Below are 19492 nucleotides of genomic sequence, written 5' to 3'. Positions count from 1 at the left end.
ATCCATAAGTCATAAATAATATTCTTCAATAAGATAACTAAAGAGTGCCAGATTTACAGTGGAGATGCATGCAGGTGCAGAGTAGTGGTATTTGCAGTTGACTTTGTCTCTAATAGGTAGAGACACATGTGCTCACATTTATTAGTGACTGCTGGTATTTGTCCCAACAGCAGCACTTTAAAATATGACTTTCTGGAAGAACTCTTAGATAGCAGATGTTAGTTTATGTAATAAATGACCTTAGCATGATTTGGTGCTTCACATGGGAGAAAGGCTTTTTCAAATTGTACATCTTGAGAAACAGTGATATGTACATACGTAGTTTGTTACGTATGTGGAACGTAACCAAAGGCGCTTCGATAGGGCTTGTATCTAATTTTCTTTCCCCTGATTTTTCAGCTTCCTAGTTAGTTTCATGGTAGATGCTCGTGGGGGTGCCATGAGAGGCTGCAGACACAATGGACTCCGAATCATTATTCCTCCACGGAAATGCACTGCTCCAACACGAGTGACTTGCCGGTTGGTGAAACGTCACAGACTGGCCACCATGCCTCCTGTGGTGGAAGGTGAAGGTCTGGCAAGCCGCCTGATAGAAGTGGGACCTTCTGGTGCTCAGTTTCTTGGGTAAGGGCTGTCATCTGGCCTAATGGAAAATCTTCAGTCTATTTTTTGCTTGTTTGCAAGTTGCACTGAAATGGTTCCTTTATCAGAAAAGATGCTTGTAACATATGGTAACAGACCGGCTGTGTGAAATACAAATCAGTTGTTAGTTGACAATTCACAAAGCTTTTATGCCTTTTCCTTTGAAAACAGGTATTTCTACCACTAGCACTAAGATTACTGCGCTTCCTTGCACAGAACTATTACTTGGTGTTGTGGTATTATAGTGGGAAAGGACCCTTTGCAGCCAGGAAATAATCTGCATCTAAGGCATGATTAGCACAGCACTGATCTAAAGCCCAAATGTAAAGCCTGCTACATGTGCAACACAAGTTACTGCTGCATGGTTTTAGAGACTTGTGTTGTGTTACCAGTAAATTGGGCTATCAGGGAAGCACAGCACTTTTGATTTTTCTGGGGTTGAAATTGCTAAATTAAGCAATGGGACAACTCTGGAAGATTTTGGCTGTCTTTTTTGTCCTATGCTGCAAACCTCATAGAAAGATCAGATTTGTGGCTGCTGCTGAGCTTGTCATAGGGCTTTTCAACTGAAAGCAGCAGTTCTCCACACTTTGTTTTACCAACTGTTCTCCCTATCAACTGTGGCATCCAAAAGTGGATGATTGAAGGAACCCTTTCATTCAGGAATTGTAAAAAAAAGTGACTCTGTAAACAGGAATAGTTACAGTCCATTTAGGAACAAATCAGTTGCTTTAAAATCCTATTATAACGGGCAGTCATTAGAGCCACTACCTTCGTTAGTGCTTTTGCTAAAAGATTGGGCTGAGGAAGAGAAAATAGGTGATCGGTTGCTTTTAACTGCCCACTGCGTTTCTATGGAGTGTGAAAGGAGAACATACCCAAGACATCTTCTGGTTATTTCACTTTTCCTGTAATATGGTTAAAAAGCAAGAGCAGTTCTAATACACTGCAAATGTGATGCTAAGAGCAAGCCACCATTTCTTTTGACATACAGGCTAGCTCTTAATACCACAAGTAACAGCAAACAAGCTATTAATTGGATGCTTTATACCACCAGGTCATTTTTAAAGAGAAGTAGAAAGAAAGAAGAAGAGCAGAAGAAATACTGTGCTGTCCCTTTTAGTCTTACCATTATCTTTGTCACACACAAATTGATCTTAAAGAGTGTCTCCCATTTTATTTTTAATGGTTCTTCTACCTGATGAGAATGTTTCACCTGAAAGACATAGCATAGTTTTATTCATTCTCAGATCTCTGTGACCTTCCTGCAAGAGTTTTTCTAGATGTTGTGCTGGCAGTGAAATCAGAAAATTACTGTACCGTTTACAGAGATGCATTCTAAGGTCTGAATTCTGTTCCTGTTGAGTTCACTGCCAAAACTTCCTTTGCCTTCCCATAAGCAAGAAATATCCTAAATCAAGGAAACTGATTTTGCTCATCACCAAATTGTCCTCACTAGGATGAAACTGTATTCAGTGTACAGCCTAATTCCACTCTGTGGACCAGATGGGTGGCACTGGCATTCTGGCACAAAAAATACATAAAGCTTATTTATGTTCTTTCTTTCACTGCTGCTTTGGATGTACTCAGTAAACTTCACCTGCCTACGGCTCCTCCCCCACTTAATGAGGGAGAAAGCTTGGTCAGCCGAATCCTTCAGCTGGGGCCTCCTGGGACCAAATTCCTTGGGTAGGAGAGATGAAAGAAATTGATGGATGCTGACCTCCCCATTCTCCTCCTCCTTCTGCAATATGATTTTTTTATGTCATTATGCCCATGATATTGTCTCTTTCTATCATTTGCAGTTTTGTATACCTAACCCTTAGTGGACCATTTTTCAACCCTTGTGATATGTGGTTTTGTTTTGGTGGTATGTTTGTATCTTTTTCTTCAAGTACTGTGGCCTTCATTTTTGTTTGGCATGAAATCTTCCTAGTTATGTGCTTGGTGTCTGCAGCAAAGCAACCTGGATGGGGACAGAAAAAAGGAATCTACTGTAAATTTTAAATTTTTTTTTATCAACATATATGTTGGATAGCACCAGCATAATAGAACACTTGGCATTTACTACGTACATGGTAACCTGTGGAAGTCCTCTAATTAAAGAAGTGTATATACAAATATATTTGTATTTTCTCTCTTATTTCTAAGAGTACATATATATATATATATGTAGATCTAGATATATGTGCAGGTGTTGTATATATGTGGCACATACACTGATTCATACATTGACATCTGCTTGTGAGGCAACAAGGCTAATTCTTTTCTCCTATACTGAAATAGAAACCCAGATAATCTCCTCAGACCTCTTTTATCTTTCCCAGAGTGTAAATCAGGAATAAATTCATTGTAATATGTAGAAGTAAAATTGGCACATAATACAATAGCCTACCAGTTGCAATGAATTATTCTGATTTGTACTAGTATAACTGAGATCAGAATTTGTCCCACTATTGATATACATTACAGTAGATTCTCTTTGAAATGAAGTTGTGCAGGTTAACCCAGACAGTAGTGACAACTAAAATGAGCATGAGTTTTTCTATGAATTTTCAAAACAGTTGCTAAATTTCCTGTTAATTATTTTACCAGATACCATTCACACTGTGGAAAGAGGTGAATGCACTTCGCAATCTGTCCTTCAACATTTACTGGGTCCCTGTAAAAATCTAGTATGTGTTAGTGACCTACTCATTTAGGATTATACAGAAGCATTCTAGCTTAACAGGTAGAATTCCAGGTCACTTTGTAGCAGACTGAATAGAGTGGCTGTTAATCCTGTTTCTTTCTCTCTCCCATGTGCATTTAATGCGCTGTGTTGCTGTGCCAGGCCTGTGATTGTGGAGATTCCCCATTTTGCTGCTCTGCGTGGGAGAGAGCGAGAGCTGGTGATCCTGCGCAGTGAGAATGGGGACAGCTGGAAGGAGCACTTCTGTGAATACACTGAAGATGAACTGAACGAAATCTTGAATGGGATGGATGAAGGTACCCAGTGTGACTTTTTTCTTCTGCTTCCACATTTCTTCTGTAACTGAGGGTCATAGCCTTCTACCATTTATTCTATTTAACACCTCATGTTTGGACCACCCTAGTATTTCAGACACTGCGTTCTCCAGATACTTCATTTCAGTCACACTAGAGCGTAATCATGTTTTCAGTATAGAAGCCAGCAGGTGCGCTGCATGCTTGTGCTTCCCTTGCATGTTCTGCTGAAGTAGTGGGACAAAACAAAATCCACCATCATGAAGTTGAGAATAGATGCTACACTGAACATTTTTTGCTGCTTCTTTTCTTAGTGTTGAACAAAAAGCTTCCGTAACAAACATCTTTCCAAAATAAGTCAATTATACTAATGCTTACCAAGCAGCTACATGTGTGCAAGGAAATGTCAGTCATGTGTACTCTTGCTTTTGGAGGGAACAGAATGGCATTGGGCTGTCTAGGACCTGCAGAATTTATTACTAGTTTTGATGGATTTTTTTTTAACAAAAAAAGTTCCAAAAGTAAACCAGCCAACTCAATACTTAGACCTAAACTCAGACTTCGGTACTTTTTTCGTACTTTTTTCATTTGGAGTTTAGTTTACTTGATGCTACTCCAAGACCACTTGAAGTAGAAAGGGGCTTGGACCAATCCCTTTGCTTGCTTCCCTACCAATCTGGGGGGATTTTGTCAAAATGTTTTGAGTTTGCTGTCTTAAGCTCCCTTCAGTTAGTTCTGTTCCTTTCTTGATTTCTCTGTTTTATCTGAACTTAAAGTACTGGGGTATGTTTCCTTTTCCCCTTTGATTTCTAGACAAAATGCTTTTGTAAGTTGCAGTTAAACTGTGAAAAGCTTGAATGTACTTCGAAATACACTGTATTGTTTGTACAAAACTCTTGTCTTCTGACCATCTTCTCTTTTGGCCTCAGTACTTGATACCCCAGAGGAGCTTGAGAAGAAACGTATTTGCCGCATCGTCACCCGAGATTTCCCTCAGTACTTTGCAGTGGTATCCCGGATCAAACAGGACAGTAATCTCATCGGACCAGAGGGTGGTGTGCTAAGCAGCACTGTTGTACCACAAGTGCAGGCAGTCTTCCCAGAAGGGGCTCTCACCAAAAGAATTCGTGTTGGCCTCCAGGTACAGAGAAACAACTACAGGGCGTATCTTTCTTTCTTCTTTTATTTTTTTTTTTCCATGTGAAATCACCTTTTTGGAATGGAGATCCAGCTTATTCAGCTTATGATGTTGTAGGTTGTTGTCTAGAATGCTTCTAGTAAAAATAATAATAACAAAGAATTCTGTTCAACAGCCAAAGCTTTGGATATTCCTGTCTGTTAACTGTCTGTATGATCTTGGGAACAGCACCCAATTTAGTTGATGATGATATTAACATAACAGGTCATAGAATAATTTCTTAAATGCTTCTTATGAAAGGCATCAGAGAAGTACAAAGTGTTGTAATAGTTGGGTCAAATCTGCAGATTCTCAGCATGAAGTAAAGCAGGCTAGCAGTTAATTACTAAAGGAGAGGGAAATTTTTCTCCTACCTGCATCCCCGACTCCTGCTGCCCACATCCACAGCTTACCTTGGCCAGGAGACTGTCCTTGCTGAAATCCCCTATGAATAATTGAATAATTAAAATAGCTCAGAGCTTGTTCTAAGGTGGACAAAACCCCCAGAGGTGACAAGGAAGTCATTTGCTACTGGTTAAGTGAATTAAATTAATACTGTAAAGGGTCTGAGAAGCACCAAAAAAGGGGATAGGAAGAGGAGGGAGGCAGGGGAAAGTTGAGAAAGGGAGATCTACCCTTCTCGCTGGCAGTCAGTTGTTCTGGCTGCAGATTTTCAAGGGAAATGGTGCCATTTAGTGTAAAAGCTTAAGAGTTTTGTGGCAATATACAGACTCAGTTCTTTACATACTCATTAAACTGTTCTCAAATACCTGTTCTGTTATTGCCTTTTGTTTTGGAAAGGCTCAACCTATGCATACCGAACTTATGAAGAAGATTTTAGGCAACAAGGCTACCTTCAGTCCTATAGTCACGCTGGAGCCCAGGAGAAGGAAGTTCCATAAACCCATCACAATGACCATTCCCATCCCTAAGGCCTCCAGCGATGGGATCATGAATGGTTATGGAGGTGACACACCTACTTTAAGGCTACTATGCAGCATAACAGGTAGGATGCAAATACTAGAGCTTTTTATCTGCATCTTTAAATTGTTGGTCAACATGGGCTGATGGTACACATGGAAATCTTGGTGAAAACGTGACTGGGATGAAAGCCTGTGAAAATAAATTACTTTCCAAACAATTCCTTTATAGCAAAAATAACATTTGTTGTTTTGACTAACAAGAGATGTGTAATATAATCATAGATTTTGGGCTTGGGTTTTTTGCATTTTCCTTACAGTTTGTTTCTTGAAAACCAACATACCTCTGCCTAGCAGCGTAAGTGTAATGCAGACATAATGTTGCAGTATGCTTCAAGGAAAATAGTGGAATTAAACACTTTGTACTTGCTATAACTCGAAAGTGATGAGCGTCTCAGTCTCAGTTAAAAGGTGGAAATGAGCTGCATACATTTATTCTGTTTAGAAGTTAGCATCTTTCTTAATTTTCAAACTGATTTCAAATACTGACCCAGCATAAGATACACTACACACTGAAATATCCCATGAGTCATTCCAGAGAACCCATGCCTTTACAATTTTCTGATACAAAGATGTTAGGTACCTGCTGAAATACAACATGTCACCCTCAAAAAAGTGTTTGCATTTAAATAGAGAGGAATGGTCTCCTCAATACAGGGCAGTTTGAGTATGTTTCTTGGAGGAACAGTAAATCTGCAAGGATCGTCTAGAAAACTTCAAAAGGGAGTTTAACTGCATTATATCTGGGCCAATTTTGCCCTGCAGTTGAAGAGTCTAGACAAAGCAAAAGTAATTTCTAACATTACATCTCTCCCTCTAAATTCAGCCTTTGCTAATGTTTCTGGAACTCTTCTGCAAGACAGACATTTGAAAATCATTTGGGAGCTTTGTTTTCTTAGGGGAATCCTGTATGATCCTACTAGCATTAGCGGAATAACATGGACCTGAGGAGAAGGCACATCTGGGCTTATTTCTGGTTTCATAACAATTAAAAACTCAGAAGAATATAAAATATTTTTAGAAGCAAGAAAGTTGCAGACTCGCTGGGCTTTAATTTAACATTTTGGGTTTTTTAATCTCATTTCAGGAGGAACCACCCCTGCCCAGTGGGAAGACATCACTGGAACAACACCACTGACATTTGTTAATGAATGTGTTTCCTTCACAACAAATGTGTCTGCCAGGTACCTATGCATCAAAACATGAGTTTTATAGTCTTACTTTCAAGTGTATGTCTTTTTTTTTTTTCCCCCCAACAAGTACTTCCTTTAAGCTATTTCAGTTGATGTAGTAGAGGGAACATAAATCCTTTGTTTATGCTGCGAACCAATTGGCGAGGTATCTTGTAGCCTCCTAGCCCAGACAGATTACATACCAGAGCTGTGCAGTCCTTACTGGCTGCGGAAAGAAAATGATGTCTTTGTCATTTTAATCTCAGCTATTGGTCCTTTGCAGTCACCACCTGCCCTGATCCTAGAAATGACATACTCATTTCATTCTGAAATAGTAATCACAATCATAGAATGGTTTGGGCTGGAAAGGATCTTAAGATCATCCAGTTCCAGCTCCCTGACATGGGCAGGGATATCTCACACTAGACCATGTCGCCCAAGGCTCTGACCTTGAACACTGCCAGGGATGGAGCATTCAGAACTTCTTTGGACAACCTGTTCCAGTGCCTCACCACCCTCACAGTAAAGAACTTCTTCCTTATATCTAACTTGAACTTCCCGTTTCGGTTTAAACCCATTACCCTGTGTACTATCGTTACTCCCTGATGAGAGTCAGTTTTGAGGTAGCTAATAAAAAAAAAGGTTTCCTTTTGAATGCCACTTGTCTCCCTGATGCAGAAATACTCAAATTTCCATGGAAACAGAAATCCCTTATTTGGGTAGTTCAGCATCCATCTTAGAAAAGATGTTACTTCCAGAATATCCTACAAATAAGAAAAGCCTGTAAAATCTCTTCTAACCATCTGCTCTAGTGATGAAATTCAACTGCTGTCTTTCTGAAAACAGAATTTAATATAAAAAAATTATATATATATATGTGTATTTTAGTTTGAACTCTGTGTGTGATTGATATCGCAGAAATGCTCAGAATTCTCTTCCTTTGTATTAGGAGCTGCAGTCCATGACCTGGAAATTATTACATTTAGTGTGTGTAGTCTAGCAAATGGTTACAAATATCTTGGAAAACTTGCCCATGAAAATCAATGAATTTCCTGGAGCGCACAAGTTGAGTGTCCAGAGCAGTTATAAACCTATTATATTAGGTTTGCTATCTAATGAGATAATTTATTGAATGTTAACATGAAATCAGCTCTTGCAGTCCAATCTACAGTGTAACTGTAACAATAAGTGAAATAGGGTATTATTTTTCTATACTTTCTCAGGTCAGAAATGGCTTTCTTCCCATTATGTTGGATACTTTGCTTATGTATGTTTCTTTTCAGTTCAACTGAACCTTTTTCTTTAACAGCAGGGTCCACAAGAAGGGGATCCTAAAGTGCATTTTAGCTCTCATCTGCTACCTGCAGTGCTCTGTTTAAATGGATGAATTAGAAATTAATTTAAGAAACAGATGTGGAGACTAGATGCAAGTTTGAGAGGTCAAAATCCCTAAAATAGTAAGTCCCTAGCAGGGCTACACATGAAATACAACCACAACGAGGATGACAGTTTAGGGAACTACAATCCATAGTAGTGTAGTGGATGTTTCCTAATCCTAATGATCATATTAGAAGTTACTGCTGTTTCTAATTTTTTATTATATAGGGTCTCTTTGTATTATAGGCAAGGTCTCAGGTAGAGTTTTTCATGGGTTCTACTTCTTCATTTTGCTCTAAATGAATGTTCGACAGTCTGCTTTAACAAAAACATTATTTTAAATGCTGTGAAAGTTAGAAAATGGGATTTGTTAATGTATTTACAGTCAAAGAATTTATTACCTTCTTTGCTGAAGGACAAGCTCACTTGAATTTCTTCACTTGTGCACTGGTCTGAAAGTGCATCTGCCCTTGTGTGCTGCTGCTGCTTCCTGACTGCTATTCACACTAACTTGTTTATGTGTAGTTATATCATTAATGATGGAGAACAATTTTCTCATTCGTAAGACAAATGCAGTCCAAAATGAGCTTGGGAATGAGATACTTTTGTCTAAAATACTGCAGAATTTGAGGCATAGCTGTTTCCCATTTCCTGAGCTGCAGCTTTTCTAAAAAATTAGTATTTGAGCTTTTTAGCTCCTGGTGTATGACAGCAAATCATTTTGAGCATATGTTGATTTCTCAGATGATGTAGCCTTTCCAGTTTGAGTCCAGCATAGCATAATTCTCCCACACATGAAAAGGAAAGTATCATTCTGCAGGGCCTTGATGTACCAAACATGCTTTCTTTCTTTCAAATGTCACCAGCCTGTTTTTTAACCAGTGTGTTTGTTAAATGTTCTGAAGATAAGCACAGCATGAAATTCACTACTGTTCAACTGCAGATGAGTAAGACCAGATACCACACTTGAAAGGTATGCTTTGTGGGTTATAATACCATGTAATCTACAGTAAGTAATAAGCCCCCTGTTGGTTATATCAGCTTTTGAGGTGTCTTTGACCTCTTATGACTTCCATCTCCATCCTACAGGTGTCAAACTCCAGCATGCTTTCCACCCACACTGTGAATTTTATTTAAAAGAAATGACATCAGCTCCACAGAGAAACTAAATTAAATGATACCTGAGAAAGAAGGCAATACATGTTACTCCTTCTAAAATGCTTCTAAAATGGTGCATTTCCACTGTTACATTTTGGGAAGAGAAGTAAAATTATTATAGTGAAAAGTTGTTATCTTTGCAAAATAACAAGTCAGTTTTCTTGACAAAGGTATAGGGAAAATCTGTAAATGGATATTAGTGGGCAAGGTTGTCATGGCTTGAATGGCGTAAAGAAAAGCTAAAGAACCTGTACTTTTCAGTAAACAGGAAGGTAGTTTTGGTAGAAAAGGACCTGTTCTGGGAGCTGAAGTTCTAGCCTGCATTGCAACATCCATGGTATGTCTTAAGTAACTGTGTATGTTTGACAGTCCTGAGATGGCTTGTTCCAATTCACGTGCACTGGCAATACTTTGTAAGAGGCAGATGCTCATTCGTAAGAATTATATTAGTGAACTCAGACAATTTATGACCTTACCCTGTAATCTTAAAGTATTTCTCTGTCATGGTGGTACCCAAATGAAATAGCAGTAGCAGCTCCTGGCTTCACATGGTGCAGAGCAAGTAATTTATTCCAGGAATGTTTCCCCATTGCTTTGAACATGTTTGTTTGTCTTGTACATGTATCACAGACTGGGATCCACTGGTGTATGTGTTAGAAAGATGCTGTTGGTAAAACGATATGTTAGAAACTACAATGAAAAGTGAGTCAGTGATGATCATAACTCACTGAGGCAAGGGTAGTAGCAATCAGATGTGGACACATCTGCTTTCAGGGTCTTCAAAATATAATAGGCTCAGATACAGAAATACATACATTTTCCTCCTGTACTGGGCACTGGCGAGGCTGCACCTTGAATCCTGCATTCAGTTCTGGGCCCCCCTCTACAGTAAGAACATTAAGGTTCTGGAGTAGGTCCAGAGAAGGGCAGCGGCATTGGTGAAGGGTCTGGAGCACAAGTCTGATGAGGAACAGCTGAGGGACCTAGGGGGGGTTTAGTCTGGAGAAGAGAAGACTCAGGGGGGACCTTATCACTCTCCACAACTACCTGAAAGGAGGTTGTTGTGAGGTGGAGGTCGGTTTCTTTTCACAAGTAACAAGTGACAGGACAAGATCAAATGCCCTCAAGCTGCACCAGGGGAGTTCTAGATTGGATGTTAGGAACAATTTCTTCACTGAAAGGGTGATCAGGTGATCAGGCATTGGAACAGGCTGACCAGGGCAGTGGTGGAATCACTGTCCCTGGATGTTCAGAAATCATGTAGATGAGGCCCTCAGTGACATGGTTAGTGGTGGCCTTGGCAGTGCTGGGATAATGGTTGAACTTGATGATCTTAAAGGTCTTTTCCAACTCAGGTGATTCTATGATTCTATATAACGCTGGTCTTCAATATGCATAACAAAAAAACTTACAAAATCAAAGTTAGAAGTCCCTGACTAAACTCACATAATTTCTGATTTTGCATGCAGTGTTACAAAATCATTTACAATGACCTAAGACACTCAATTTTTTATATTGTGCATAAGAAATGTACTGTTAACCTTTAAGCTAGATGGCAGAAGACAAATAAGCGTTTGGGGCAAGGCAGCTTTATATTTCACCTGTTAGAGACCTGAAGGGTAAGCAACACATACCTAAAGCTGTTTCAGTCTCCTGCTCCTTATCCATAAAATCCAGGAAACTTTCACCACATTCCTGCTACGTCAGAAGTTAGTACAGAGTTCACTAACACCCATGTGTTGTATCCTGATATGTCCAGCACTGAATAAACAGGAAATTGTTCAATGCCTGGGAAGATTCCAGGGGGCTAAAGAGAAAGGGATGCAATGCCCACTCTGTAGTTTAAGTGTAGTCAGAACCTTGAAGAGAAATGACACCCTCAGCATATGACTAGATACAAGCAATTATGGGGCATTACTCTCTTCATCATCAGATGTTTGTCAGCAAGCAGCTGTCAAAAAGAGCCTGTATTTCTCTAGGTAAAGGGCACGTATTGCAGAGTCACAGTTAGTGGGAAATCTGAACTGTACACTTCCACTACACCCTTCTCTACTTATATTCTGCATGAAAATTAAATAATGATGTTTGATAAAGAAGAACAAATTCAAAGACCTTTTAGGCAGCTCTAGAAGGATAGTGATAAGAGTAATCATCATTTCAAACATCATCAGAGACTGTCCAAAGAGATGGAAAGCAGAGACCGCTGGACTTATTCTAGAAGAGATTTAATTTTTTTTTAAAAGGCAGGAAACATTTGATCACATATTCTCACTATTAGGAATCAAATTCAGATTAAAACAAAGTGTATGCCATAGCCAACCTTTGAATAGAAAAAGAAAAACATTTTTTGAATATTGTGGTGATTTCTGGGATTTCTTGATTTTGGTAAACCATCAGTGACTATTTAAATATTATAAACATAAATGTAATATATTTTATAAACACAAAAATATGAGAAGGTTCATATATATAAATCTTCAGGTAAGGTTTATGAGACTGCCACAGGATAAGTGAACCCCTGAAATCCTTTAAAAGCCAGTCATGTCTCTGGAAGCAAAAAAGTTTCCAGCCAAGCGAGAACTTTCAGAAAGGCAAGCAGTGGCATGGAGTTTGTGCATCAGGAGACCGTATTGAAGGGTCTGCATCTGATATTTTTTCCTTGTTGATTTTGATTCATGCTCCTAAATACATAGGGGGTACCATGAGCCTTTTTAGGCTGTTCTTCCCAAATGGTAACGACTTGTTCTACTTTATTCTAACTTATATAAAATTGGTATCATTACCAGCTAAGGCTGCCAAGATGTGAAAACATAATCTTGCTTAAATCTTTGTGTGCTGATAAACACAACTCTTTATTTTCTTTTACAGATTTTGGTTAATAGACTGTCGACAGACCCAAGAATCTGTTACTTTTGCTTCACAAGTATACAGAGAGATTATTTGTGTCCCCTACATGGCAAAATTTGTGGTGTTTGCCAAATCACATGATCCTATTGAAGCACGGTTAAGATGTTTTTGCATGACAGATGACAAGGTGGATAAAACTCTAGAACAACAAGAAAATTTTGCTGAAGTTGCCAGGAGCAGGGATGTGGAGGTACTGTATAAGGATCTTAAACAGTTTTCTCCATTTTCTAATGTGTTTTCTTCTGCCACCTTATCTGCCACAAGTCCTGAAAAATAATAGTGCCAACAAATACCATCGTGATGCAGTAACATGTCATGGTAAGATGGAAACTCTGACTTTTGTTAGATGTAAGGGAAAAGTAGCTGCTAGATACAAGTTATGAAATTCCATTCCCAATGGGCACTTGCTGATCTCTTAGTCCACAGGGATAGTGGGAAGGTTAGCTATGTTCAGCTGACTGCAACCTAAATCTGGATTCAAGGAGATAGACAGTAAATATGGAATTGGTTGAGTCTGAGCTCTCTGTTCCGGGACTAAAGCTTAGAAAAGCTATAGGACAAAATAGAAACAATTTGTTTTTCCAAGATGCTTTTTTATGGTGGACCTCTTAAATTGTATATTGAGAAACCAGACTGACTTTATGCTAGGAAATCAGGTAATAAAATGAAGTTGGGAGTTACCACTTAGTCCAGCAGTTTCAGGCTTTTTGTCTTCCTTTTATCTGATGTCAGGGTCATCATTTCTTTAATTAAGATTCTGAACTAAGACAGCTACTGCCACCTAAGTATTATGAAATCTGTTTAAGATGGCTGGTTATTCAAGCAGGAAGCATTACCCATGGTTCTTATTAAACAAAATGCAATAGTCTGTAAGAATTTTGTTAGCTTCACTGGGGTTTTCAGGTGTACTAAAAGACTAAAGACTGAAGTCACTCAACAGGGAGCTGACAGGTAGTGAATAGGGGTTGTAAACACACTTTTCCCTCAGTTACCCTAAAACTAAGTTCTATTGATGCAGGCTAGCTCTAGTTCAATCCAAATAGCTCATAGTTATTTTTGTGGTGGTCCACAGTGATTACTTAGTTTTAATTAGCTCTATATCAAACTACCAGGAGACACCTTGAATTTTTCAATTACTTCCTCTTAGAGGAATGTCTGAGTAAAGATGAGTTTTGAGGGTGTTGTTCTTTGCTGAACTGTTACATTCTTGACCCTGACACTAAGTGGCTGTTGTGAAAAAAGAGAAGATAGTCAAAGCCAAAACAGGGAGGTAAATCTCAACTTACAGTAACTCCATAAGTGGGTATCACTAACCAAAAAGGCAGTCAACAGTAGTCACATTTTATCAGCATCTTTGCTTGCCAAGAAGTTTAACTAGCAGGTTTGATTAATATTCTGCTTTACTTTGATGGACAGGCAAAAGCTTTTCTTTGTGGAAACCAGCAACATGCCTGCTAAATGCCAATTTTCTTGATCCATCATCTTTCTCAGAAGGGATAACAAATTGAAAGTGCTTTAACTACATGCATAGCATATTCTTCTGCTTAGTGATTGAGAATCCCACCTTTAAAAAAATTTGTCCTTGCTGTTCCTGAAGCCCTGATGGGCGTTTCTTGTGCAGACCAGATAGATAAAGTGTGGGCTTATAAAACTGAATGACAAGCTGAATTTTTGGGAAGTAAGGATGTGATGTTAATGTATTGGCAGTTTGAAGGGAGTATCTCCAAATGTGGTAAGCTGAGCTTTAAGTGTATGGAGGGACCATATCAACAGCAATCCAAAGAGGTAGGCAGTATCATTATATAGGCATTTCAGAGAGGCATGTACCTGAGGCTTGACTTTCAAAAGCTTTAAGCCTTTACAAATCCAGCTGAAATAAATAGAATCTGCTCATATATACTGTTTTTCCTTGCTATTTCCCTGCTATTTCAAGTAGATTAAGCACATAGGTAATGTAATTTAGAAAGCTTTTGCACTGGTAAAAAGGTCCTCTGCAACTTCATGATAATTCCTGGCTGGCTTATTATCCTGCCAGGCAAAGCAAGGACTTTTGATTTGTTTGCTGAAGAAAATATTTATTTGACTGCTATGATAACACCACGTGAGCAAAGTATACTAAAATGATAGCCAGTAAAAAAATCCATATTGAAATATAGATTGAGAATTTGGCTAGATTCGTGACACTGAACACTCATTTATAGTGTCACACTGTTATTAAATTTACAGTGTATTCCATTTAGAATTTAATAATCTGAAATGTGTTCACAGATTTTAGGTAACTGTACATAACAAACCTCGTAAGTGATGACAAGTGCTAGCAATTTAAGAAATTGGTTGAAACTACTTTAGAATTATGCTTAAGAAGAAATCCTAACCACCCCACTGCAATTAATTGCCATTTTGCTTCTTTTTTGCATTCAATAGGTATTAGAAGGAAAACCCATCTATGTTGACTGCTTTGGCAATTTGGTGCCACTAACGAAAAGTGGGCAACATCATATATTCAGTTTTTTTGCTTTCAAGGAAAATAGACTTCCTCTGTTTGTTAAGGTAATGTTACAGTATCGGCTATGGATTGTATTTTTATTTTCTGAGTTCAGAATAAATTTAGCAGACTGAAGAACAGTCCCAAAGTATTTTACAATAATGGATTAAATGTTGACTTGGTTAGTCAAACCCACCAGAAGTGGCTATATAAAATGTAGTAATTTTTTTTCTCTAAATATAATGATCTGTGCCTGTGTTCTGCTATATCTAAAGGAGTCCACAGTATTCTTTCAGGCACCAAAATGGTACGTCTAGGAATCCTGTTCTTTACCTAATAATCTAAAGAGCCATTGACCTCAATCTTGTTTGGTTTTCTGTATCAAAGTTCAATATATTGCAGGAAAACACGTCAAATGCAAAAAAGTGTCAGAAAACATTGTAGAAATGGCAGAAATCTATCGAAATGGGATTTTTGTACCCTTCGCTTATAAATATGCATATGGCTGTAAATACAGGTATAACTGTTCTTCAACCAGTTATCCTCCCTTCAGCAGCAATGCAAACATCTTTGGGGGTGCAGTAAGAAAAGCATGGCTCCTTTTCGGAGATTTCAGGTTATGTTTTTACCATATTTTTGAGAACAAAGGAAAAAGAAAGTAATTAATTTTGCTGAATTCCCTACTATAACATCATTTTATCCCTTTAGGGTATATTACTGAACTATTTTAGAAACTTTCTGTGAGTAGGTAATTTTTTTAAACAAAAGCCAAGCCAAAAACCCCCCATTCATCGAAAGTGAACTAGTGCTATAGAGCCCGTGACACAAACATCACAGTGCACGGGGCTCGTCTGCATTTTTCGGGAGATCTGCAGGAGCTGTAAGTCACGGAAAAAAGTGCTCTTGCTGTGGTCTGTGCTACCAGCAGAGAGTGCTGCTGCCACCCAGCCACCTTTGCCTTTGCATATTTTTCTCTCTGATGGCTTTTTCCAAAAGAGGTTTGAAACCATGTGTGTCTTTGCATCTAGTATTTTTAGTCTGATAAAGTTAATGCACATGTATCTAACTGTATAATTTTATTAGCTCAGAAAATGAAGACTGGGGTAATGCTTTCTGTCATATTGCTCCCATGATACCACATGTAATCCTCCTGACATTATGTACAAAAGCTAAAAGTACATCCCCAGTACCCTAAGTTTCAAGTGCTTACACTTGTTTCTACTAACAACTATGAAGAAGATTTTAAAGTATGCCATGATGTGGTATCTTTTGTGGATAATCATCATCACATCTATAAATATATTCCAGCAAATTTCTTCATTCTAAGAATAGGATTTATCAATACATTGGAGAAAAATTTTTGCAACAAAAGAAATTTTAAGGGGGGGATGAGGGGTGTCAGAGAAAACACATTATTTTTCCCTACATAGACTTTTTCTCCCACACCTAGCCTCTTTCTGCTAAATAATTTCTAGTGGCAGAAGCGAATCCTATCGCAAAATAGCAAAATGACAGATGAAATGTCTATGGTCTACCAGGTGCGGGACACCACACAAGAACCCTGTGGACGATTATCATTCATGAAGGAGCCAAAATCAACAAGAGGCCTCGTTCATCAAGCCATATGCAATTTAAACATCACTTTACCCATTTACACAAAGGTACTGTGAAATTATACTGCTCTGTAGTCATCAGCATTATAATATAAACAAGAAATGAGTAGGAGGGCAAAATATTATTAAGGCTTCGTAATCAGGGATTTTAAAGAAGCATCAATACCACCTAAGGCCTTTCAGTTTTTTGGGTTTGGTACTCTTAGCCAGTGTTCAAAGATGTTATTGAATGTTTTCTGATGACTCAGAAGCGAATGACCAAAGGGAGCCAAATTCCAATTTGCAGTGCGTATCTCCCATTGCTGTTAGCACTAGATCTGTGCTAATCTTATTTCATCTGAAAATTTTACCCAGATTCTGTTCAGGGTAAAATTCTGTTTAGTCCCAGATGGACCTGGGACTCAGCAAGTACCTCTAGGTTCATGTTTTATTTTACCAGAGACTTCCCACACTGTCTAACCATGTCTTGTGACGCCTCTCAGGAGATGAAACTACCTTTCATACTTACAAAGTGTAAGGGTAATGTCTGTAGGTCACACGATGTTCTTCAGGTATGAAGTACAGAATGACTGAAATTATTTGTCATTTTTTTCATTTGCCAGTTAGAAATAATTGGCCTTTGCCATAGTGTTTTTAGCTAACTGCCTTGTATATCTGCGGTGATAGAAATAAAATGTAGCAGACTTGAACTCTAGAATTTGGAAAGTTTATAGGACTGTCAAAAGTATTTTCTTAGAATAGATTTTAATATTACATTGACTTTTGACACTGACTTTTCTTCCTACCTGTGATCAAATCTTTCAAGAATCTATGAGCATGTCATGTGGTGTAAATGGTCTTTCTTCAGAATATTGTTGTAACAGTTATTAGTGTGCTTGGGGAAGAAAATGGTCCAAGGTCAAGGGAAGAAAATGGAGAGGAATAATCTAGTGTGAGTTCGTATTTATAAATAAAAAGACGGAGAGCAGCTGAATTTTCCTAAATCATGGGAGGGTGCTTGATTGCTATTTAAGCTAGATCAGACATTAAGAAGTGCTTGTTTTCTTAGAAAAAGTCAGTTTATTGCTATTCTGTGCTAATTCAGATTTTTTTTTTGCTGTCCTTTTCAGATTAGCTGCGTGCCTTTTAGGAATGTATTAGACTGTTTGCCCAAAATCTTGCCTGTTGCTATTCATTTTTTCTTCACATTTTTAGCATATAATACGATCTTTATTATAGTATTTTTATATAATTTTAAAATAACATATTTGAACTTTAAATGACTGATATTCTGAACTATTTAAAGTATTTATTTGTGCTAATTTATGGATGCAGAAGCATGTATATATATATTAAGTTGTGATATGAAGGATCACTAGAAGTCTAACACCCAGAAACAACCTTTCTGTTGTAAGTTGCTCAATTCTGTAGCCTTTGTGTTTTAAACTGTTTAGGTTTGCTGCTTTTTTGATGTAAGAAATCAACTGCAGAAACATACTGCATTTCCTTCTTTTCTCTTAAATGTTGTCAGAAGTTATATTCCTACTCTCTTCTAGAACTTTTTCATTTTGTCTGCTCTGTTTTCCCCTTCACTTTTTGCATGGCATTTTGGAACTGAAAGGAATCAGAATCAGACCAAGAAGAAGAAGAAGAGGTAATGTTGCTATAATAGTATGTCATTACTTACACATACTACTAAAATACAACTAACACGTAGAGCCTGGAAGATAAAATCCCTAGTGAAATGAGCATATCAATTGTCAGCTCGGTGCTACAAAAACTGAGGAGGAGTACATTCAAAAGTGCAAAATTTGGAATTTACAGGGTTTAACTTTCCCTGCATTAAAATTAAAGTTTTACTGCATCACATGCACTGATTTTGGAGGTCTATAATAGTTCATTTGGCTTTCAAAACAGTTCTGTAATAATTTTATAATTATTCTGTAATATAATTACAGAATAATTCTGTATATTCTATATATTCTGTAATATAATTACAGAAATAATTTTGATCAAGAATAAGCCATACAGTATATCTCTTTAAGCTTTATTCTCTGCAGCACAGAAAAGGGGAAATGGGATTGTTTCTTCAGATTCCAAGAACCATTCCACAACTTAAAAATAGTGCAGGGTTGCTACTAGGCTTGTCTAAAGTATTCAGAGCCAGTAGATTGTTGGCATAGTATAAATTTTGTTAATACCTTTCAGCACAGTCTTAGTATGCTTCCTCTAGTTAGCAGTGGGTAAGAAGAACAGCACTGGAGGAACAGACCTACATATAACAAGTATCTCCACTGATGTCTTCCCCATTGCTATTGGGAGTCTGGGACCAGATTGTGATCGAATACACTACCTGCATACCTGAAAGGGCAGCAATTCCCGAGTCTTGTCCATTTATAACATCCAATGGACTGTGTCTTATAGATTTTTGAGTCTAGTACAGAAAGAGTTACAAGTTTACTCCAACTAAAAGGTGGAGAGTTTCCATAAACTCTGCACCTTTAGCATAAACTGAATTGCATCTTGGGACGCATGGCCAACTCCCCTCTCCATTCCTAGCCCTGTCCTGGCAGTTACAGATGTTTCTTGGGGTCTGACCCCTGTGTAAATGAGTAACATTAGAAAAGCATCCCCACATTTTGAAGATGTTATGCTGCTGGAAATTATGAGAGTGCCAGCCCTGTGGGAATAGCCTGCTCCCCAGAGTTGACACACATTTTTTTCTATGAACGGCAAAACAGCTCAGAAATTTTGTGGCATGGATTGGAGTTTTAAACTAACTCCCACTGTATTCATTCAGAAGGTAGCATTCCTTACCAGGTTATCATTTGATTCCATACCAAAAGCACAAAACTAACTCTTTAATACTCTATAATGCTGTTTCTGCATCCCCAGGGAAGTCTCCAAAATTTGTTAACAAATCAGTGCTCCTTAAAGCAGCATAAAGGATACTGGAAAATTATTTTTCCAGACATCGATGACTTCTTATATTTTAATCTGAGAAACTAAAGCACAAA

General features: G+C 38.1%; 1 protein-coding gene across 28 annotated transcripts in view; it reads left to right on the top strand.

Moving 5' to 3' along the window:
* ANK2 (ankyrin 2) overlaps positions 1-19492 on the top strand; it is a 359385-nt gene that overhangs the window by 314325 nt on the left and 25568 nt on the right. For 17 of the 28 annotated variants that reach the window (XM_061443294.1, XM_061443134.1, XM_061443156.1 and 14 more), the window contains 10 exons: positions 400-624; positions 2233-2331; positions 3476-3630; positions 4557-4768; positions 5606-5810; positions 6872-6968; positions 12360-12588; positions 14823-14948; positions 16422-16544; positions 18097-18129. In XM_061443294.1, coding sequence (XP_061299278.1) covers positions 400-624; positions 2233-2331; positions 3476-3630; positions 4557-4768; positions 5606-5810; positions 6872-6968; positions 12360-12588; positions 14823-14948; positions 16422-16544; positions 18097-18129 — 1504 coding nt within the window. The remainder of the gene's footprint in view (positions 1-399; positions 625-2232; positions 2332-3475; positions 3631-4556; positions 4769-5605; positions 5811-6871; positions 6969-12359; positions 12589-14822; positions 14949-16421; positions 16545-18096; positions 18130-19492) is intronic. The other 11 variants (XM_061443172.1, XM_061443163.1, XM_061443285.1 and 8 more) reach the window with 1 other exon arrangement.

This window comes from Pezoporus flaviventris, unplaced genomic scaffold (assembly GCF_033815535.1).
Source record: "Pezoporus flaviventris isolate CSIRO_AGI_PZ_B2104156 unplaced genomic scaffold, CSIRO_AGI_Pfla_v1 ptg000002l, whole genome shotgun sequence".
Classification (NCBI taxonomy): Eukaryota; Metazoa; Chordata; class Aves; order Psittaciformes; family Psittacidae; genus Pezoporus; species Pezoporus flaviventris.
The sequence above is the reverse complement of the archived record's forward strand: the minus strand, read 5'-3'. Positions and strand labels throughout refer to the sequence as shown.